Raw genomic sequence first — 24,525 nt, 5'->3', positions numbered from 1 at the left:
CTCAGAGGAACAAATCCCAAGCTCTTGAGCCATTTGCGGTCCCAAAATCTATGTGCCCTGTCAACGATAATAGCTTCGTCTGGGGGGATTTGATGGTGCTCTTCCCAAAAATGTTCTGCCACAGCAAACTTGCCATAATCCGCAGTCTTTATCGCGTTCATATGCTCCCCAAGATGATCTTTGAACCGACGTTTCACTTCACCAACATAACATTCCCCACAATCCAGGCACCTGATCTCATACACGACCCCACTTGTAAATTCCCTTGGTATGGGGTCCTTGACCTGTGACACAACTGTGTGCAACCTCCGCCCTGGAAGCTGCACACAGCATGTCTGGCAATCGCGCAATACCCGAGCTATATGCTCAGTTAGGCCCGGATAGTAGGGAATGTATGCGGTGGCAGCTGGTGTAAACGGTTCTCTTCATCTGTGCTCTGCTCCTCGGATATATTTATCTATGATCTTCTGGGGGGGGAGGGTAGCCGCATGTTCTGAGATCCGCTGTGACACGTTTAATTTCTTCTTTTCTATTCTCGGGGATGCTGCAATGGGACCCAGCCCTATCCAACAATGCCCTTATAACACAATTCTTATGATGGTTGGTTTGTTTTGTGCTGTATTGTAATGTGTATATTGGCCCCGGCACATGGGTTTCCTATATACACTGGTTTTCAGCCTAGGGCCTTCCCTATGTACCAACACATCAAGGAAAGGGAGGGTATCCTCTACTTCCAACTCCGAGGTAAACTGAATAAACGGGGAGAAGCTATTAAGGAAACTAAGCACCTCATCCTCTCTCCCCCTCTGAATAATTGTAAACATATCGTCGACGAATCATTTCCATGCGCGCATGGGGAGAACCGACCCATCAAAAATTCTGGCTTCGAGCTCCTCCATAGCTAAATTTGCTATGATAGCACTAATAGGGGGAACCCATTGCTGCGCCATGAACCTGCTTGTACATTGTGTTTCGAAACACCATGGTGGTGCTTGAGAGACATAGCTACACCCCACTACAAATGTCCTCCACACTTAAGAGTCCTATTGCTTAGGGTGTCATCCTTCTCCAATACTATGCATGCACATTGCACCCCATAGTCAATAGGAATGCACGTGAACAAGGATATCACATCGAATGATACCATGGCCTCACCCTCTTCTATAGCCTGATCCCTCATGAATTGCACGGTCTCCACTATCCCTGATGGTAAAATTGGAACGTCCAACAATAGGAGAAATCAGTCTGGCTAGGAACCTGGACAAAGCATTTGTAGGACTGCCTATAAATGACACAATGGGCCTAAGCAGAACCCCCCACCTTATGAATCTTTGGAAGGCCGTAGAACCCAGGTAATTGGCATCCTGTTGCATGCTGAGGTTGGAGGGAGCTGCCCTAGCCTGACTCAAAATGGCTGAGGTTCTTGTATGGATTTCATTGGCCACGACCACAGGTAATTTACTCACAGCTCTTTCGATGCCCATAGCCACTTCCGCAATTGGCGGATTAGGAGGGATCGCCGCAAACTTCGTACCTAAGTTTAACACTCCCTCTTGTTCCTTAGTTAATTGTTTGCTGCTCAAATTGCATATAAAGTTACTAGTAACATTATCACTTCTAATACTGCGTTCGGCCGCAGCCTCCTCCATGGAGAAGGCCGCGGCTGAAACATTAATTGTTTGCTGCAATTTGAGCAGAAAACAAATCCCTTTGGGCTCTGTGGTGGGTGGGAAGCTGGCCACTGAACAATTAGAAAAAAAAAAAAATGCTACAAATCCTGATAAACTTATTTCCTCTGGGGCCCCAGCCAGGTCCCTAACTGAAATATCAAATGAAATAGACAAAGCCAATATAGCAAAGATGCCATGTACCGAAGAACTGTCAGGTCACGCTCCAAGATCCTTGATTATTCATTCACAAACTGAGTGACCTATTGGGAAAATGTTGCCCTTCTTTATACAGAAGGCTTTAGAGGGATTAGCAGGTTCCCCTAAATCAGTTAAGCGGCTTCATTCTGGGGACCTATTAATTGAAACAAAAAGCGACAGAAACTCAGAGCAGCTACTCCAATCAACATCGATTGGAGGAATACTAATAATGATGACACCACACAGAACACTTTGCTCATTGAGAGGAATCATCTCTGAGTGGGACCTACTTGAGGTCACTCAGGAGGAAATCTGCTTCGAACTAGAATTACAGAGAGTGGTAGCATTAGCAGAGGCACATGATTATTGGCTGACCGGGCTAGGCCAGGTGGGTAAAGTGCCTGCCTGGCAACCCAAAGGTCGTGGGTTTGCATCCCGCCTCAGGCTTGGATCAGTGTAAAATGCTGTTATTGTTATTTGGTTTTTAGGAGCATTAGCAACTGAGGCCATATTGCTCCAGGGATATGCTGTGGTCATTCTCTGACCTTTCCACATCCTCCGTATTTGGTGGTCACAGGCTCGAATCCCAGTTTAATCAAGAAGCATGTGCTGTGCACTGCTGCTCCTATCCACCTGACTACGGAGGCGCCACGTGCAAAATGCAAAAACTTTGGGAGGTACATGATTATTATTATAAGCCATATGGTGCAAGGAAGCCTAAGGCTTATGTTGCACCAGCTAAAAAAAAAAAAAAAATCCCGAGTTACCTTGAGAGAGAGAGAGAGAGAGAGAGAGAGAGAAGTAGAAAGGAATCGCCAAGAAAGAGAAGAATAATGATATCCAGCTCAGGACCCCTGGGTGTACCAAGCCCATACTCACCAGATGTGAGCCCCTGGGGTTAAATGATGCAAGAAAGCAAGCTTATGATCAGCCAAAAAAAAAAAAAAAAAACCCCATCCATTCGCTCCAAATGTTTGTTTAGTTCTGTCTTGAATTTATTTAAGCTGTCAACTTCTACAAAGACAGATGGAAGTTGGTTCCGGCAATCAACCACTCGCTGGCTAAAGGCAAACTTCTGCACATCTATTCTACAACTGTCTTTCCTCAATTTGAATTTTTTACCCTCAGGCAATTAATCTGGGCAAGAGGAAAAATAAATTTTCTGTTTATACTCCGGCACGACAACCAAGTCAGTAGAGTTTATAATAAATTGCCAATACAAATATTTATCGTATTTAGTAGTCACGGGCTTGAACCCCGGTCCACTCAAGGAACGCGTGCTATGCACTCTCGCTCCTGACCACTCGGCTACATCAGGCCACATAAGCATTGAGCATGCTCAAACCATTCAAGGCCTTATGCGCTTCAGTCAGATCACCTTGCAGGTGCCTAGTCTCCAGATGCTGTAATTTGAAAAACTTAACCCTTTTTTCGTAAGAGCAACCCTTCCATTCACTAATCTTGTTGCCCTTCTCTGTACTCGTTCCAGCAGCTCTACATCCTTCCTAAAATGAGGCCTCTGGAACTGTATACATTACTCAAGGGGTGGCTTGACCATTGCTTATACAAGGGGATAAATCTGCCACTTCTGCTAGCCGCACACTGATTCCTTTTCAAGAGTTGATATTTCTTATACCTCATTTTCTATATTTCTCATATTTATGCTATAATTTTTAATATATTTTTTGATAGTACCTTTTAAAACTGCTTGCTACATCTCTTTAATATATTCACCATCAGAGAGATTAATTTGCTTTATCAGTTCTAAATTTTCCACAGATTCCGTTTTTTGTCATTAATGTCAAAATCTCTTTCCTATAACATAGTTTAAATATCTGAATGATACTTTGGCCAAAAGGTTGTAGGGCACTCGAAATATTAGCCATTATAAATGCCAACTGTACAGTTGACGATATGACATTTTTGTGGATAGCATGGTGCATTATCTGAGAAAAGTGACAATTTCCTTTTTTCCCCTGACTTAATCTCATTAAATATATCTAGCCACTGAGTGAAAATTGTGCTACTCATCCAAGCGTTTTTATTTGCGTGCCACTGAAACCTGAGTTTGAACACGTTTATTTTTTTTTGGAGCAACATGGCCTATTGTATATTGTTTATAATCAGTGGTTTTTCTTTTTTGCCTAGAGCATTTGTATGCAACAATTTTTATTATTTTTTTATTTTGCTTTTTCAAAACTGTGCCTTTGAGACCTCTTTTAAAACCAATGATTTTGTGGGCAAAGCATGATAAAAAATAGAGCGGTTTCATCCATATTAGTTCATATAATTCAGTCAAATTCGTTAGTTTTGAAATACAGTGCTCAGTTGCATCTTGATTTATTTGACTTGCCCCACAAACAGATTATCTTTTAATGTTGGACAAATTTTTTGCACAAGCACCATTAAACCAATAATTCCTTCTTCAATCTCTTGTAAAAATCCATAACAATGCTGAGTTGGTGCCTAATATCCTCACACTCCTTACATTGAGCGCACACAAAAGCATCCTCCTTAGCAATATCATGTCTCAAACAAGCCATACTTTTCATAAGGCTGTGATTTGGAGGACAACTGCCCCCCCCCTCAGAGCTGCATCACTCCCACTAGCTTCAGCCCTTTTCTTTGCTGCTTCTAATGATTTTCATTCAAATTTGGTACAATTAAAAATACTACACTTTACATATACAGTAAACTGTTGAAATAACGGCATCCCAAATAACGAAACATTCGGGTTAATGGCACATTGAGATTGGATGTTTACACACAGCGCAGATGTCTTGCAATGCCGGAAAAAGAAAATAGTAAGTCACGTGATTACTGTATATGTCTATGTTCGCCATTTTGAAAGTGAATTCTCTACTACTATTACTAATTATGCCGCTGCTTTACATTTATTTTAAATTACAAACTCCTCACTATTGCTCCTAAAGTTAAGAAACCTCATACACAGAAGAAAAGAACAACATTAAAAAGCTTAGTGATAAACTTGATATAAATCAAACTATTACATTAGGGTCACCTGTAAAGTTAATTCATATACCCATGTGTATTTGTGTCTGTAAATTGCGTGTGTTCTCGGGTCGATTTGCCTGTTTTGATGGACGAAAAAACCCCAGTTTCTGAGGTAAAAACATTGCTATCTATGCGTGAAACCAACTAACTCAGCCACAGAGTGAAAAAAGCCCATAAAAGTTGCTTGTGTCATCGACAAGATTCGAACCCGCGCCTTTTTCGTCCAGTGTGGGGAGGATGGTGATGATATCGCTCTGCTACTCCCTAGACTAAACTTGACATAATAAAGAAAATAGAACGGGGCATAAGTAGGAGTGTATTAATGGCAGAATATAACATTGGATCATCAACATGTTTTTTTTTTTTATATACAGTTAAAAATATTGTGTTCTTAATCTCTGTTATTTAGCCTCATTATTTCTGCATTAAATATATTAAAAATAAAACTTTTTAGATAACAGAAAAATCAAAATAACGGCACCTTGAATCCCTGAAGGTGCCATAATTCTGAAAGTCTATTGTATATCTAATGCAGTAATAACATATTGCAACTGTTATGTGTGAAATTTGTGTTGTTAATTACACTGGTCAACACAAAATGTTACAAAAACGAAAAAATCCAATCTTGACTAATTTTATGCTGCTAGAGGCTATCCATCCCTTCAAGCTTTATAATATGGCCACTTTATATTTTGATATCCAGTATTGATTCCAGAAGATTTTGTCACATTAACTTTAAACAATAACTTACAAATTTCCCTTATAACTAATTCAGAGGACTGAATTTGTTTTCATTGAGCAATATCTAGTGAAAATCACCAATGTGAAAGATTCTATTCTTTTTTTTTCAATACTATAGACCAGTATGAATTGGTTGTCATATTGGTTTATACTTTATCAAGTTGTATATGATATTGCATAAATGTATATTAGAACTATTGTCATCAGAAGAAAGGGAGAAAGCATGTGTTGTGCAAATATAATAACGTATACTATAAGTGTCCTTTGCATCTGTGTAATGTAATGGTGTTTGCACTTTTTTTTATAGTTTAATTCTAAAATTTTTTTATTATTTAGTGTACATAATATAATTCTGAGCGAAGATGTGATTTTTTTATATTATTTATGTTTTGTAGGAAATTGAAAGGCTAGTCTTGCGTGAAATTTCAGGAACAGAGGAGTGTGATGCCACCAGAGTATGTAGTTTAAAATGTTCATAATTAAGAACTTTATTGTGAAAGAAATATGAGATTAGGTGTATATTTTTATGATAGCAGAAATTATGGGGACAGGTGTATACCTGCTTGGTTGAGAGAGAGTACCCAAGGTATTATTTAGAAGTCGAGCAAAGTTTAACTGTATCTTTTTTCAGAATTATGGGGTAAAATATTCAAAATTACCAGATTTTATATTTGTGAAGATATATGGAGTTGCTTACTTATCAAGTAAGCATACTAGCTGATATTAAACATTACTCTGCAACATATGTTAATACACTGTGCTGCTACTTTATTAGGGTCGACCGGGCTAGCCGGGTGGGCAAAGTGCCTGCCTGGCAACCCAAAGGTCGCCGGTTCGATTCCCGCCTCGGGCTTGGATCAAAGTACTGCAAAAACATTGGGAGGTGCATTATGGCCACAGAAGCCTATGTGCCAACAACTACCAAAAAAAAAAAAAAAAGCCACTTTATTAGGTACACACCCCTGTTGTGCACACAAATGGCTCGTCCCACAATGTTGCAAGTCACATGACCGCAGTTGTGGATATAAATGTAGTAGAGCAACCTTTCTAGTATCAGTTAAGCGTACAAACCGTAGCAAGAATTGGGAAAAGGAGTGATCTAACGGACTTAGAACGTGGCCTGGTAGTAGGTGCAAGACTTGCTGGACAAAGCATTTCTGAAATGGTAGTTCTCTTGAACTTTTCATGCACCGCAGTTTCAAGAGTGTATCGAGAATGGTGCAACGAACAGAAAACATCCTCTCAATGGTACTCCTGTGGAAGAAAATCGCTTGTTGATGAGAGAGGTCAGAGGAGGATGGCTAGAATTGTGCAAGCAAACAGATGGGCCACAATGTCGCACATCACGTCAGAATACAACCTTGGCGTGCAGAACAAAATATTGCAATGGACCACTAGTTGCACTTTGTCACGAATGGGCTACAACAGCCGACGGCCACATCACATACCTTTGTTACAATGAAGAACAAGAGAGCACACCTCCTGTGGGCACAGCAACACCAGCACTGGACTATCGAGGATTGGAAAACAATTGCTTGGTCTGACGAGTCGAAGTTCCTAGTGCATCATGTTGATGAAAGGCTCAGAATTTGGCTAAAACAACATGAATCCATGAACCTGTCATGTCTGACAACTACTATGCAAGGTGGTGGGGACAGTGTTATGGTGTGGGAATGTTTTCTTGGCACACGTTGGGTCCATCAATATCCATAGATTCACGTGTGAATGCCACATCGTTGCTGACCAAGTGTATCCGTTTATGTTGACAGTTTATGACCATCAGTCAGATGACAGTTAACCATCAGTCAGATGGTTACTTTCAGCAGGATAATGTGTCGGTGCACAAAGCCTGAATCACTGTGGAATGGTTCCACATCATGTCATGACAATGACTTTTCTTTGCTGCAGTGGCCACTCAGTCCTCGGATCGCAATCCTATTGAACATGTTTGGGATGAGCTGGGAAGGGCTGTACACCTCAGTCGAATCTCAAGGAACTGCGTGACACTCATGTGTGCATGGTACTCCATTCCTGCACAACATTTTCAGCATCTTGTTCAATCCATGCCTAGATGAATTCAGGCTGTTTTGAAGGCTAAAGGAGGCTCAACATGCTACTAGGTAGGTGTACCTAATAAAGTGGCAGCACAGTGTTAAGTGATAACCATTTCATTTTATGAACAAAGGTTTCGACAAAATTAAGCTTTATGCTGTGGGAATTTTGTCATTTACTTGATCTCAAAAAGTCACCAACACTACTACTACTGATACTAATGATTGATTGTAATAATGAGTGGCAAAAAATCCTGCAGTTAACATCCAGATCTGTTATATTTTGGGGTTTTTTTTTGTTTTTTTTTAAGGAGCATTAGCAACTAAGGCCATATTGCTCCGGGAATATGCGGTGGTCATTCCCTGACCTTTCCGCATCCTCCGTATTTGGTGATCTGTTATACCCAGTAGGTGTACTGGTCATCATGATAGTATAGATCAATCCTTCTGGACCATTAGACTTTCATTCACTATCCTTCCGAATGGGCCATTGGGATAACATATCTAGATACTGTTGTACACATTCTGTCGTTGAGTGTATTTCCGCCACAAAAGTTCATGGCCTTTTGTTAGCTGTTGTGATGATAAATTAGCCATAATGATAAACAATTACAGTAAAGTTATAAAGTCTTTTGCCCTTGCTGTCCAGAGTATAAATGGAAATTTACTTATTTACTTTTTCTTTAATCCTTTCCAGGGTACTTCCTCTTGATTTTAATGTTTATTTGACACCATCAAGCCACCTTCCTCTCAGTCTGCTCAGGGTCTATTACCATTCATTTTTCCTTCAAATATCTGTTTAGCAATTAATTGTCATTTACTTATCCTTTCTGTTTCTATACTGTCTTAAGTTTGCTTTGCTTACCTTTTATTGGATATTTGTTACTCCAAGGTTTTTTCTTATTTCCTCATTTGTAATATGGTTTTGCTATTGCTTCCATTTATTTTTCCAATTATTAAAAGTCCCATATTGAAGATTCTAATGTTTGACCTATTCCTTTATTTCTTACCTAGCTCTTAGCACCATAGGTCAACCTGCCTGCAGGTACAGGCATTTTCATGACTGGGAGAATGAGAATGAAAGTTACCCCATAGTTAGAATGAGTATTTTTGAATGTTTTACACTTTTTTTTTTAAAAAAACATAAATGCTTTTAAAAATAAGTATCATATTCATAACTTGGTGTATTTTAAAAAAAAAATCATTTTGTATCATAATGCCTAAGAGTATGAAGGAATTTATTTATGCATGGGTAATGCGCGCACACACAATTTCTACTACCAAGGTAGGTTTAATGCATCGTTTGATTATATTTATGCATTACCCATGCATAAATAAATTCCTTTATACTCTTAGGCATTTAGCCAAAAAATATCTTTTAGATTAAACCATGCACACCATCAGACATTGCTCATATTGTGGAGTTATACTTCACAATTGGGTTTTCACTATTTCAACAACAGGGTACCTGCCCACCCACCGATGAGAAACCAATAAGCTTCAAAATGGTGCCATCTGGGTGGTGGTATCCGCTGAGAATATGTAACATTAGCCTTCTCCATAGGTGAAGCATTACTTATTTGAGGTAGTGTAATACCATGGCAGCTCGTTGTGAAGGTGTTCACGATATAAGATATAATCACACAATGCATTAAAACTACCTTGGTAGTAGAAATGATGTGTGTGTGCATAAATACTCATAGGCATTTAGACAAGAAATATCTTTTACATAATTAATTACTTAACAAGTATATAATAATTAAGTTTCAGTAATTAATTACTAAAATTGAAACTTGTCTTATTTCCTTCAGGCCCTAGATCCCACCCCAGAAGGCCATAGAGCTCCAATAGCAGATTTATTTCGTACTACCCACACTCAGACGCCTCATGGGGGAGGAGATAGCTATCCTAGCAGTGGTGCCCCCAGCAGGAGTCATTCTATATCTCCTATTGTCTCTTTAATTCCTGGACCAATGGAAAGTTCTCGATCTTCGAGTATAGGTAGATATATTGATAACATGAATTTTGTGAATAAAAACGCAAGATAAAAATAAATTAAACAATCTATATTTTAGACAGATTTTATAACCCTAAAAGAAATTGTTTTAATGACTTATTATTCTATATTTATATGAATTAACTAATCTTATTTGTAGTGAAGTTTGACTTCAATAGTTTGGTGAATCAAAACTATTTTTGCTAATAGCTTTCATGCTGCTCTGACAGAAGAGCTGTCCCAAAGGTTTTAGTGTTTCACTATACAGGTAACCCTCATATAACATGGTTATTAGATTCCTGTAAAATGTCGTGTTGTGCGAAACCATGTTATACGGGACTAAGAAAAAGTACAAAAAGGGGATTACATTCCAAAAGCTAACAAAAATACACTATTTCATTAACAAAACTAAAAAAAAATACACCATTCTAGATTTCTTGCATCTTCTGCTCTCTTTAAAAAATCTGGGTTTGTTTGCTTTTGCTTGATAAATCTTTGTGAATTTCATCGTATGGAACTAAGCATTTTGTTCCATACGATGAAATAGTGTATTTTACAAAAATACACTATTTCATTAACAAAACTAAAAAAAAAAATACACCATTCTAGAATTCTTGCATCTTCTGCTCTCTTTAAAAAATCTGGGTTTGTTTGCTTTTGCTTGATAAATCTTTGTGAATTTCATCGTATGGAACTATTTTTGAAGCTCCCTTTTGAACTTTGGGCTCCTTTCATTCAAGAATCTGCATTCAAAAAATAATATTCTAATTGCTTGGCTAACTTTATGCCTTCACCTGTGCTTTTTAGTGAAAAATTTGGAAGTTTAGAATTTTCATCTGCGATATCATCATCTGAATTTATTTGATTTTACCTCCAGTGCTATTTGCACCAAATCCACTACACCAGCTTCTTTTTCTACTGGTAATTCTTGAATGTCTTCAGTAATCATATCTTTTTTTTATTTTTTTAGGAGCATCGGCAACTAAGGCTATGTGTTACTCTGTGTATATTATCTATACACAGAGTAACATAGCGTGTTTCCTGAAGCCGATTTTCTGTTTTGCTAGACGAAAAACCTGAGTTTCCGGGAGAAAAAAACATTCTATCCTCGTCTGAGCCCAACTAACTCAGCCACATTGTGAAAAAGACCAATAAAAATTCCTCCCTTCATCAACCGGTGTGCACAAGTGGTTTGAGGAACACTGAAGATATCACCCACCTTGATTGGCCTCCAAAGTCACACGATCTTAATCCATTTGAAAACCTGTAGTATGTTTTGGAATGGGAAGTGAGGCATATGGACACCTGTCATATATTCCAACACTGTGCAAGGCTTTGTAGGCAGCATGGCTGCAGATTCCTAGGCATATCTGTGTGAATGGTGGACCAACATGGTATTAGATAGGTGGTCATAATTCAGTAATCACTCAGTGTACTGGCTTATGTTACCCATCTGTGGACAAACTCAGACAGTTGCTCTTGACATTTCAGTGGCTTTTGATCATGTTTTGCATAAAGGTCTTCTAAATAAGCTTCTGTTTTATTATGGTTTGCCAACTGTTTTTTGTAGTTGGGTATCCAGTTTTCTCTCGGACTGCTAGGTGCTCTGTCTTTTAACTTCTCCATAATGCTTGTGTTTCCCAAGGTTCAGTTCTTTCACCCATTTTCTTGTATACTTTCATTAACTGGAAATTCTATCCATATTTTTGTTGATGTTGGCACATTGTATTCCATCTTCCAGTTTAAGAAACCTTATCCTGCACAAACAACTTCAACTTCTCAAGTATCCACTACCAGTTTCTTAAATTTTGATCTCCAGGTTCTGAAACTCAGTGCTGTCTTTTATCTAGCCTACAGGGCATATTATGCAGACCTTGTGAGGTGTGTGCATGAAAACATGAAATACAAATGCTGAGGAAAGCACAGCAAATAAGTCTTGTTCCACAAGACAACATTCCCACTCACAAAACATGGCTGTATTGCTTGAGTGCTGCTTTGAAACCTTGGACCATCTCCCATACTCGTCAGATTTAGCACCACTGGGCTTTCACCTATTTTTTTATTCGAAAAAAATACTTGGCTGGCATCCATTTTCCTATTGACAGTGACGTCTTTGCTGCAGTAGATGCATTTCTGGAGGCCCAAGGGAAAACTCTCTTTGCATCTAGAATAAATGCTTTTAAGCATCAGTGGGCAAAAGCATATTAGCTTTTCAAATGCCCCTCACAAAAGGTTGTACAGGCACTTCCTTATCTCATTTTTCTTTTTATTAATAAGCTAAAAATTTATGTGCAGATTCAACAGGTTTTTTGTTTGTTTTCATTATTTCTATTTTTAGTTTTTATCATTTCCTATTTACTAAAGTATATTCATTACACTTTTTTTTTGTTTCAAATGTAGAATTGCTAAAGTAATATTTTATGTATATCATTTAATTTCACTTACTTTCACAGGTATTCACCTGTTATTTTTTTAAGTCTATGTTTTGTTAACATATTTCAATGTTATAAATTATTTTATTAGTAATCAGTCTAAATTCCTATTGGTTCCACAATCAGAATTTAGGTTGATTTAATGATTTTAAGAAAAAAAAATTTCCTTACAAATGCCGTTTTGGTTGCTGATTAAGCACCTTTTGCTTATTATTTTAGCTTCTTTAAATATATAGTTAACAGGTGAGTGGAGAATATGCCATCTGTTTTTTGTTTTAATTGACTGTTTGCCTCACACAAAGATTTCTTCACAAAATTTAGCTACATAGAATATAATTATTTCCTACTTAAGTCACTCTTGTGTTTTTATATTTATGGTATGGATTTTAAAGATATTTTATTTGTTTAATGTAGATGATACATCTACAGTGCTTCTTGAAGGAGAGAGTAGTACCAAACTGGGTACTAGCCCACACATTAATAGGTTTTTGGCAAGAGAGCCACCTGATGGTTGTGAAAAGGTGAAGATTGCTGATGAATCTAGGTAGGACAATAATTAAATTTTAGCATTGACTAATATTTACTAATAATGAAATCTGAGAAAATCAGAAAAATAGTCAAATTACAGGTTAAAGGGTGTAGAAATGGTGAATAAAAAATATGTAATTATTATCCTTATTTTTAAGAATAAGACAGTGAAGAGGGTTGATGAAGGGGAACTTGTGGCAATTTCAGGGTATATATCATGATTGTTTCATTCCACCATAGTGGAAAAGGTTTGAGTCTTTTATCTATTTTGGTCAGTCTTTTATCTAATTTGGTTACTTAGTCCCCCTCACCACCACTGTCACATTGGCAGTCCATTTTTATTTGTTCAATAGTCAGCTGGCTCCATGCTAATAGGTACACCACTAGAAAGTAAGGAGTAGGCATTCGGTCTAGACCCTAGCCAGTTTCTCACAAGTTGCTTACAAGATGTGTTGCAGTCTCCTCTCAGTTAGATGACTTCTGACGCTTCAGTTTATCATTTTTAATATACAAATTTAAAATCACTTTATAGAAATAATGTAATAAGATTAAATTAACCTGGTGGTAATCACATATAAAACTTAACGGGATCCCCTTCAAGGTAACTGTTTGACATTTTAATTTTTGAAACTTCCAGTACCTTCCTAAATATGCAGTTTTATTTTATTTGAATAGTGATTTGGAATTGAAGGTTTGTTGTTTTCTTGGAATTACATTTGTAATTCCTAATTTATTATTCTTACACATGTAAATTACCAGACAAGTCCATTACACAGGTCATTACATTGTTGGTGTAATTATTTTACCATTAGACAGTTTTATCTATTTTACCATAAAATAATTATCTAATTTTACAGAAATTAGATAATTGTTTAATTTTTAATTATTGAACAAAAATGTGATTTTTGCCATAATTATTATTGATGTAAAATGGTTTCTTCATTTGATTATGATTTTTATCTGTTCATTCCTTTAAGTTTATAAATCGTATTAACGTGTATGCGTGTAAGTTTGAATTTTTGCTTGCTTAATGGTTTCTGACTTGGCAAATGGAAGTGAATAATAGTCTCATGTTTGTAATTAATGATTTTATCATTTCTTTTTCATTATCAGCTGAATTAATCAGTTTTGTTTCATTGAAAATAACATTGGTTGACATAAATTTCCTCCCTGAAATAATTTCGACAGATTCTCATAGAAAATATGTTCAAAAACTCAGATATGTGCTTAAAAAGTTCTCATTGCCCTCAGTTTTCAAATATTGTAGGTTAATAACTAGGTCAGAAAAGTATAAAATACAGAGGTGCTAAAACCTGGAACAAACTTCCTGCAAAAATCAAAAATGTCATTTCACTAAATCAATTCAAGAAACTACTAATTGAACACATCACCAGGGATGTCTGATTCAAATTACCTTCCACTCAACTCCAACATGGAAATAATGTACAAATGTTAAAGGAAGCAGTTGGCAAATAGTTTGTAAATTTCTGTTTAGACATCTCATCATTTTTCTTTTCTCTCATTTAATTGTAAAAATGTTCACAAGGATATAAGTAGTGATGCTTTTCGAAGTCTTCTGTAAAGAAATGTACAAAAAACTCCAATTTATTTGTCTTTTCTGTTGAACATTACCTGTACAATTTCAGAACTGTATATTTTTCAATTGTATATTCATCATTTTTTTAAGGGAAGAAAAAGCCCCCTAAAAAGCCAGTGGCTTATGTGTTCTCCCTCCCTTTTTGCTGTTATCTCCCAAAAAAGTGTAACATAAAATAGGGATAAATTATTATAACTGAAAATTAAGACCTATAGTTGGTTTAATCATCTGTTTTATCTGTTTATTTTTTTTTTTCTGGAGCTTTCTACAACATTCAAGAATGTTCTGGGACATTCTAGAATATTGTTACTTGCAGAAGAGAGGTTGTGATGTTTCTGGAAGGTTCTAGAACTTTCAGTGGAGTTCTCTAGAAACTTCTCTACCAGTATATATATGAGTGGGTTCCCCACCAAGCAAGCATTTTCATATTTAAAAAGTATGTTTCACAAAGCAAAAGTGTTTTAGTGAATTAGTGTTTGTAAACAAATGTTGTGTGCATAAGTGGAAATTGTGAACTGCATTTAAATTAGAAATAAAAATCCACAATTTCTTAATTGTGTTCTTACGTGCACATCGTCTGTAAATGAAATATGTTGCATTCTTGCCAAAATAAGCCTGACAGCCTTTGCTACATTTGCAGATAAGTGATATCAAAATCACAGTGGAAGCCACTGTCACAACTTGTGAGAAGAGCCTATGAACTCTATTTTGGATGTAAGGTCAGCGATAAAGTATGGGCTCCAAAGATTTCCTACACCTCATATTCAAGGACATTAAGAGCCTGGCTTAGAGGTAGTCGTAAGTCAATGCCTTTTGCTGTTCTGGTGTTATGGCAGGAACCTCGAGACAAGCATAGAGTATCCCAACATACCTTCTACTCTAAGGCTGGTTCCTCACTATGATATAATGCCAGTGCCACCAGAAACTTATGGACTTGACTCTGATTCAGGATCAGAAAAGGTATCTCCAGAAGATTCAGAACCCAGAATGAGTACAGATCCAGAATTTTTAACTCTTTATACTGCAAAGCTGCATTAATCACTCAGGCAGTATCAAGAGATTTGGACCTCTCCAAAACCAAGGCTCAATTCTAGAATAACAGCTTCAGCAGTGGAATCTTCTTTAAAAGGGTGTCAAGGTGTCTTTTCATAGGAAGAGACAACCTATTACTTCATGGATGGTGCTTTAGTTGATTGTAACAATGTCCAGGAATTAATGAAAGAGTTACGTCTGGTGCACATCCCCGAGCAATGAAGGCATTTCATTGATTCATCCAAGGTCAGTTGAAAGCAGTTTTGCTCCATAATGGAAATAAGTATCCATCTATACCATTGGCCCATGCAGTTCACATGAAAGAAATCTATGAGAACCTACAGATTCTTTTGCATGCTATCAAGAATACAAATGGAATATATATGCTGACTGGGTTGCAAGTTGGATACACTAAATGCTGCTGCTTTTTATGCGAGTGGGATGGTTGAGTGAAGGATTGTCACTACAGAGTAAAAAAAAAATGGCCAGACCATTTATGACATCCGCAGAAACTACACCAGGCCAGAAAAATGTAGCGCATCCTCCTTTGATGGATAAGTCAAAAATCTATTTACTTTCATTGCACATCAAGCCAGGGTTGCTAAAAAGGCTTGTGAAAGTGATGAACAAAAAAAAAAAAAAAAAAAAAAAGAGGTATTTTCCTGTTTGAGGCAAAAGTTTCCTTGAGTCAGTGAGGCCAAGTTAAAAGAGAGAATTTTTGTGGGTCCACAACTCAAATTGCTATTCCAAGATGAGGAATATACTAAAAAATTAAAAATTAAAAAAATTAAAAAATTTTAATTTTTATTATTATAAAAATTAAAAATTCTTCTACAGAAAGAAGAGCCTGCAAGGCATTCGAAAACGTTTGTTGGAACTTTTTAGGCAATGAGAAATCACAAAATTATAGTGAAATTGTGGAAGAGCTAATTTTAGCATACAGAGAGTTGGGATGCAACATGTCATTAAAGCGTCATTTCCTACATTCTCAATTGGAGAAAAAAAAAAGGAATGTTTGGATATAAAAAAGGAAGATTAGAATATTTTTTCCAAAGATATTTCCAAATATCTTAGGAAAAAGATACCAGGGAAAATGGAGTCCAAATACGTTGCCAGACTACTTTTGAAATCTTGTATGGGAGACACCAATGGATGATTATAAAAGGCAAAAAACGACAAAATAAGTGTTTTATTACATAAATATTTTTGTAAATAGAATAAGATTATAATAGACCCATTGTTGAATATTTAGTACTGTATATAACGTTTTTTTAATTTTTCCCCTCCCAGTAGAAACTTGGTTTTTGACTTTAATCCCTTCTTCCTTAAAACTGGTGGGTGTTACAGCAATATGGTTGCCATATTTGAGTTCAGCAACATCAAATCTACAAGAATCACTCTGAATTTTTAAGAGGGAGCGAAACAAATTTTTAATCCCCCCAATCAGTGTAATGTGTAAAAAAACACTTTTTTAAAATTTTCTAATTTTTAATAAAGGGAAGAAAAAAGAAAGACTATTATATTTAATAGGTATTAAAATCACTGAAACAAATCAAAAAAAAAACAAAAAAAAAACCCCACCCTTTTTTCTAGAACTAAACAAATTTGGAACCTGTTAGGTGCCAAAGAATTTCTGGGGATAGCCTTTGATACAGCCAACACCTTTAACACTGAAAGAAAAAAGAATAGCCACAAAGCTCCATGAGCCATGGCAAACAAAGTGGGAGCAGGAAACCAGAGGTCTGGTTACCAAAAGGGTTCTGCTACGGGTGGCAATGGTTAGGCTCCCTAAAGGCAAAACACCTCCTTAGGGCTCTGACAGATGACCCAAACTGCATCTGTGGCGAAAGTGAAGACTGGGCACACATTCTATATGAATGTATAATTTATGACATCCCTAGAACATGGCTAATAGCACATTGGCCCCCTTTCCAGGGGAGAAGAACATCTTGTTCATCATAGAAGTGGAAAATTATAAAGCCTTTACATCTTCCATACAGAAAGTATTTGAAATGCTTAGAACTATCCAAAGAATGACAGTTCAGCCCCCCTCCCCAACAATTAAACAATAATGAATAGTTAAAATTGCCCATGTTTCCCACCACGCCCAGACGATGACTTAAAAATTGTCAGGATAGCAGTATTCTGCACCCTGGCAGAAACCTGACATGACAAAACCCCCCAGGACTACCCTGCCATGTGTGGAAACCTGAGGCCCCAGACCAAATAAGAAACCATGTAGGGGAAGAAGATGTACAGGCAGCCAGGGAAGCAGATTAGCTGAAAAATATCAGTAAGCTAGTAGCAAGGGGATGCAATGTAAAATGAAAGAGAATGAATGAATAGGCTGGGCACTGAGTGAACTAGGAATTATGGTAAAAGGGAATAAATGGCAGTTTTGGTGAAAGAAAGAGTAACCTAGCATGAGGGAAAGAGAGAGTGAATGGGAATGAATGGAAGAGCAAATGTAATTGGCCGAAAGAATACAAAGTTAATAATAACTTACATTACTTTATATATATTAACAAACATTTACTAACAACACAAACACTATCACTGCATTCTCTCCTGGCCTGCACCACAACGAAGAAGAGGTGCCCAGAGAGTGCAGTGCAGAAAGCAAGAGTTGAATAAATGAAATGAAAGCCAGAAGAATGAACGAGAGTTCATTCTTCTGGCTTTCAAGTGTGTGAGAAAAAGAACACAAGCCATAAATGGTACAGTTAAGTGCACACTAACCCTAGTTTTAATTAGTATTTAAATTTACAATACACATCACTGCATCAGCGTCTCCATAGCCAGGTGGGCAGGAGCAGCAGTGCATAGCACACACACTTCTTAATTAGACCGGGGTTTGAGCCCATGACCAACAAATATGGAGGATGTGGAAAGGTTAGGGAATGACCACTGCATATCCCTGGAGCAATATGGCCTCAGTTGCTAATGCTCCTAAAAACCAAATAACAAAACAAAAAAAAAAAAAAAAAACATCATTGCATCCCCACAGTGTGTGAGAAAAAGATGAATGAGTGAGTGAGTGAAGTGGGGAAAAAAAAAAAAAAAAATATATATATATATAAAATGGGAAGGTATTATAAAATACAGGCAGTTCTTGCTTTACGAGTTTTCACTTTACAAGTTCTCGGGTTTATGAGTTTTGTTTTTTCCCCTCCCAAGTATCAACAAAATCGAAAACATGAACATTAATTGCAAAAAATGAATGTTAAACATTCATAAATACCGCATTTCAAACCACGCACATAGCTATATAATACAGTGTACCCATCTTTACGATATTAATCCGTTACCATCGTATCGTGAAAATATCGTAATGTGAACCCAATAACAAATTGTTTTTTGGTAATTTGTTCCACGACCTCGGAAGTTTAAATTTTCGCTATATAACTCTCTAAAAGGTTGTTTTTATAGTGTAAATTGTATTAGTTACGAATTCAAATCATTAAATTGCACTACACTTTCATCATTATCATATGTTCTGTTATAAGAACCAATTTTGTGAACGCCTTTGTGACATTTTTCTGGAAGTCACAACCATAAAAAAAATAAAAACAATTTGCACTTTCTGGTTTATTGAGCTTTTCTGTTACTGCAAGCAATTATAAATGGGTAGTAAACTTGATCTTCTTGCATTTGCGAAAATACCGATAGCTGGAATTGTGTGGTATTTTACGTTATTATGGTGAAATGTTTCCCCTCTACTGAAATCTTCAATCTTATAAAAAACATAAATTTTCAGAATCTTCTCTTCATTCCTTTTTTTTTTTTTTAAAGCTTCGTAAACTTGTTACTCCACACAAATCGTGTTAGGTGCAATTTATGCATTCCGTTAAAAAAATGCTTATGCATCTATTGAAATTCATAAAGAAAATAGATTATCTTGGAAAGAAATGCCTCTTGAAGCATTTCTTAAGACGACGACTCCTTGCGCAACAAACCGAGTGTCGAGCCAATAATAAGTGATGAACGAGTGTGCATTTAGTTGATGATGAAGAATAATCATTCTTTAAAATTTGTAAGTCATAAATAATTTCTTTATTATTGTAATTTGCTTGATTTTACAGGCTATGTTTTAATTTCTTTGAATAAACAATCATTGTTTAAACATAAACTAATTAGCTAACTAATTTCATTGTTGAGAATGAAACCCCTATTTTTAACATTATATCTGTGGGATTCAATTCTCGCTTTACAAGCGTGCACTAGGAAAGAATTAACTCGTAAAGTTGAGAACTTCCTATATAAGAATAAAGTATAAAAATAGAATGCAAGTATAGTGAGAATGTGGTGTGTCCGTAGCTGGGTGGGCAGGAGCAGTGGTGCATAGCACATGCTTCTTGATTAGACCGGGGTTCGAGCCTGTGACCACCAAATACGGAGGATGCGGAACGGTCAGGGAATAACCACCGCATATCACCGGAGCAATATGGCCTTAGTTGCTAATGCTCCTAAAAACCAAATAACATAACATAGTGAGAATGCAGTAAATGTTTGTCTCTCCCACACCCACTGCCAGCTAACATGTCCCACCCCCAGAGCAGGATGGACAGTTTGACCTTCCTTCCGGATTCAACACTACATGGATCTGACAACCATCACCAATGAAGACATACTGCGGCTTTGCTGCTGTCATGCCATTTGGCAATCTGAACTGGGTACTCTAACCCGGTTCCCTTTAAAACCCCATCCCCAGGCAGGGGAGGGTGGAAACAGATCTCTGTCTCCCCCATACTTCACCTGGTGTGGCTCTTCTCCACTGACCTCTTTAGGGATGCCTACTCTATCGTCCCCATCCTTCTACCAGTCTTCAGTCCCTCCCCCCTCTCTCTCTCTCTCTCTCACTAAACTGACCGAGTACACCCCCTAACAGTGCTGCCCAATTCTAATCAACGTCTAAATTCTACCGCTTGTAAATCTCTTTTGGCCAAATTCTAGTGTCTCCCCCCCCCCTTTTTTATTGGCCTTGCCACTGAAACCCTTGGAAATTAGGTGGTGGAGCCTGCCAGAGCACTTAAATAATCGACTGGGTGCTTGACCTGCCTCCTCGTGGTAAAGTGTGGGCAATGGCTAAATGGTCAGAGAAACAACAGAACATAACACTACACAAAAATCCACTCCCTACACACTTTTTAAATCTCTGGCCTCCACAGAGTTTTGTGTCACAAAGAATACAATGTGGAGATGGGGGAACCCATGGTGCTGTCAGAGAACTAACATACTTTTAGCATGATATACTGTTTGATAGTATTTTACCCACTGTAGAACTTCTTTCACAATTAGCATCAATCCTCTCAAAGCCTGCCACTACTGTATCAGGTAAGCTAATGTAATGTTCTAAATCCTTCATTGTCATTTCAGCAATGCTCACCGGATCTTTGCCAGGAGTAGATTCTTTGCTCATCTACCAAAAGCAAGTCCTCATCCGTTAAAGGCTGATCATGAGATGTCAGCAATTCAGCCACATCTTCAGGCTCCACTTCCAGTTCTCTTGCCATTTCCACCACATTTGCAGTCACTTCCTTTTGAAGTGTTTGAAGTCTCGAACACTTCAAAATCATCCATGTGGGTGGGAATCAACTTCTTCCAAACTCCTTTTAATGTTGATATTTTGACCTCTTCCCACGAATCCCAAATGTTCTTAATGTCATCTAAAATGGTAAAACCTTTCCAGAAGGCTTTCAATTTATTTTGCTTAGGCCCATCAGAGGTATCACTATCTAAGGCAGCTATAGCTTAACAAATGTCCATCTTAAATAATACGACTTGAAAGCAGCAATTACTGCTTGATCCATGGGCTGCAGAATAGATGTGTTAGCAGACAGGAAAACATCATTAATCTCCTCGTACATTTCCATCAGAGCTCTTGGGTGACCAGGTTCATTGTCTCTAATCAGTAATATCTTGAAAGGAATTTTTTTTACTTTGACAGTGGGCTTAAAATATTCAGTAAACCACATAGTAAACTGATCTGCTGTCATCCAGGCTTTGTTGTTCGATTTATAATACACAGGCAGATTAGCCCTAGCATTTTCAGAATGGTAGATGAGCATTGGCTTCAACTTGCAGTCACCAGCTGCATTAGCCCCTAACAAGAGAGTCAGCCTATCCTTTGCAGTTTTGAAGCCAGGCATTGACTTTTCCTCTCTAGCTATTAAAGTCCTAGGCGGTATCTTCTTCCAAGATGGGGCCATTTCGTTGACATCGAAAATCTGCCGCTTAGTCATTCATCAATTACCTTAGCTAGCTCATCTGGATAGCTTTCTGCAGCTTCTACATCAGCACTAGCTGCTTCACTTTGCACTTTTATGTTGTGGAGATTAGCTTCTTTCCTTAAACCTCATGAACCAACCTCTGCTAGCTTCAAACCTCTCTTCTGCAGTTGCCTCGCCTCTCTCAGCCTTCATAGAATTGAAGACAGTTAGGGCATTGCTCTGGATTAGGCCTTGGTTTAAAAGAACATTGTGACTGGTTTGATCTTCTATCCAGGCCACTAAAACTTTCTCCATATCGGCAATAAGACTGTCTCCCTTTCTTATCACTTTCGTGTTCACAGAAGTAGCACTTTTAATTTCTTTCAAGAACTTCTTCTTTGAGTTCACTGCTGCTAACTGTTTGGCATGCCAAATCTAGCTTACGGCCTATCTTGGCATTTGACATGCCTTTCTCACTAAGCTTAATCATTTATAGCTTTCGATTTAAAGTAAGAGGCTTGCAACTCTTCTTTTCATTAGCACTACACTTAGGGGCCATTTTACTGTAAGTAATAATTACAATATTAACAATAACACAAGTAAAGAGTTGGAAAAATTTTGAAAATTGCCAGAATACAATACTGAGACACGAAGTGCACAAATGCTGTAAACAGACTGAGTGTGGGTAACAAAATGGCACCGGTTGACTCGCTTGATTTAACTGATGTGCGCATCATTGCTGAAAACCCCCTTAAGAGCAAGGCAAGTACTGAATATAATAGAAAAGTGCCGTATTAGCAAAAAAGTAATATATACAGGCATACCTCGCTTTAGAGGTATGCCTGTAATATATACAGGCATACCTCTAAAGCGAGGTATGCCTGTATATATTAAATTTATTTTAATTTTTTTATTACAAGTTCTTAGCAGAAAATATTCATTGTGTTAGCTTTCGAATCTGTCCCTAGGTGTGATAAATTTCTGAAATGTGGAATACGGCAGGGAAAATGTTGGCCGCCCCCTTCTCTAGACCAGTGGTTGATTTTTTTGACATCGAACTGATGTACAGTGATTACTTACTCCACAGCAATCGTTTTCTGCCATTTTCAGTCCAGGAACACTGGAAATAAAAGACCCCAAGCAATAGCATTTGTTCGGCATTATGTTTGGCTTTTTATGCAGCAATTCTTCCAAAGGAACCAACTCTGTATTACTCCTTACATATAGCTAATGCACTTGTGACTTTTTTTTATTGGTGCCTAGATCCCTGAGCATGCTTTGAATAGGATGGTTAGTCATTGTAATGTTTTTATTACTTCTGATAATTTTGTGTGTGTGCATGCGTGTATGTGTGCATAGTATAACTCATATTTGATTATTTACAGAGGTGCAGCAACATTAGCAGAACCACAAGAATATGGCTGCCCAAAGCCCAGTGTGAACTTTGTTCTTTTACCCAGCCAGAGTTCAGCCTTTTATCCTCTTTGTAAAAATTGTGTGTCATCGTCTTCTGAGGAGATTAGTACAGATCACACATCCCCTACTGCTCATTCATCAGGCAGTGAAAGACTTCAGTGAACTGCAATGTTTGCATAATTGTTGTGGTCTGCACAAAAATGTTACTTCTGGTTAACATGTACAGCACGTGGTTAGAAGCCAATAAAGTTGTAGACTGGATGTGAAATCGACATCCTACTGTGCCTAATTTTTGGTGCAGAAGAACAAATTGTTGGGACATTGCTCTCCTATCAGCAGAGAAGGGATTTGATATCTTGTTAGAATACAAGAATGAAAGTAATAATAAAATCTTGGATTAATTTCTCCCTTTTCAAAGTAAGACATATTTTGTATAATAGGTTGTTTCCGTACTTTTACTAAATATTTAAGGGCGTGATCATTATTTCAAAGAACTGTTAAATAAGTTGTAAATATGCAAAATGATTTTGTTAACTTTATTAAATGTTACAAACACTTTTTTTAAAGAGCAATTACTAATTAAATTATAGTATAATTCAGGTTTATTTTCTTTAAGTTTCTGCAGCAATTTTTTGTAGAAAATTATATAAATATGTTTAGTCTACAGTTTATTTCTTCAAGGTATAAGAAAAATATCTACCTACATTTAAGCTATAAGAATATTATGCTCCTGTTTAAGTAGGAGAGTTGTGTTCCAAGTATTTTTGTACCTGTTGTGGTGATTTGTGCCTCACTGTTAGTATAAATTAATAAAGAGAGATAATGATAGTTAACAACACAACAAGCCTGAAGTACAGATTTTTAAATGATGGTATATTCACAGTACAGTTTGTGAACTTTATAGTGTGCCTACCTATATTTGAATTAAGAGGGAGGGGAGGATTGGGTAGGTGGGGGTTTGAACTAATGTGGGTTGAATGCGGTACAAGAACTTAACTCATTACCTGTGAACTATATTTACTTGCTTTACAACAGTCAATCAAGTATTGCTGTGAACAATATACACAGGTATAAGGGAGAAGAGTTAATAATAAAAAAAATAATAAAAAAATGTCCTGAATGTGTGGTAGTTATAATAGAAATTATTTGATTTAATACTTTGCAGGGCAACTAAATTGTAGGCATCCATCTTGGTTGGTTGATCGTAGCATTACAAAAATTTATATATCTGCTACTAACTGGCATTTACAACAAGAAGGAAATGTGCAGACAGAATATGAGATATAATACTATTAAATCAGGAATATGAATTAGTGATTTATGCAAAATTCGAAGTTTATAAGGCTGTGGTGTTATTTCGGGGAACAGCTGTTGATAAATGTAAATTACTGTGTTTTTATTCTTTGTGATTTAGAGTAACTTAATTACAAAATAATGTCTGTGTTTTACCAAAAAATTTTAGCCCCAAATTTCATTACAGATGATAGGAATGTATCAAAATTACACACTCTCTCTCTCTCTCTCACACACACTCTCATTTTGTGTACATGATGTGTGTTGCGATCATGGGCAATATAGCAGTTTAGCTAACAGGAGATGGAATTAGGATAGAAATAGATACTCCTGCCATCATAAAAACT

General features: G+C 37.0%; 1 protein-coding gene across 6 annotated transcripts in view; it reads left to right on the top strand.

The window, feature by feature from the left end:
• LOC150079308 (glucocorticoid-induced transcript 1 protein-like) overlaps positions 1-23,435 on the top strand; it is a 397,411-nt gene extending 373,976 nt beyond the window's left edge. For 2 of the 6 annotated variants that reach the window (XM_090384152.1, XM_090384151.1), the window contains exons 6-9: positions 6,020-6,079; positions 9,487-9,676; positions 12,518-12,647; positions 22,855-23,435. In XM_090384152.1, coding sequence (XP_090240278.1) covers positions 6,020-6,079; positions 9,487-9,676; positions 12,518-12,647; positions 22,855-23,047 — 573 coding nt within the window. In that variant the 3' untranslated portion in view covers positions 23,048-23,435. The remainder of the gene's footprint in view (positions 1-6,019; positions 6,080-9,486; positions 9,677-12,517; positions 12,648-22,854) is intronic. The other 4 variants (XM_090384154.1, XM_090384155.1, XM_090384153.1 and 1 more) reach the window with 3 other exon arrangements.
• The last annotated feature ends 1,090 nt before the right edge of the window (positions 23,436-24,525 follow it).

Source organism: Mastigoproctus giganteus, chromosome 10 (genome assembly GCF_048544385.1).
Source record: "Mastigoproctus giganteus isolate SK-2022 chromosome 10, ASM4854438v1, whole genome shotgun sequence".
In the NCBI taxonomy this organism is placed as follows: domain Eukaryota; kingdom Metazoa; phylum Arthropoda; class Arachnida; order Uropygi; family Thelyphonidae; genus Mastigoproctus; species Mastigoproctus giganteus.
Note: the sequence above shows the minus strand (reverse complement) of the source record. Positions and strands in the feature narration are given on the sequence as shown.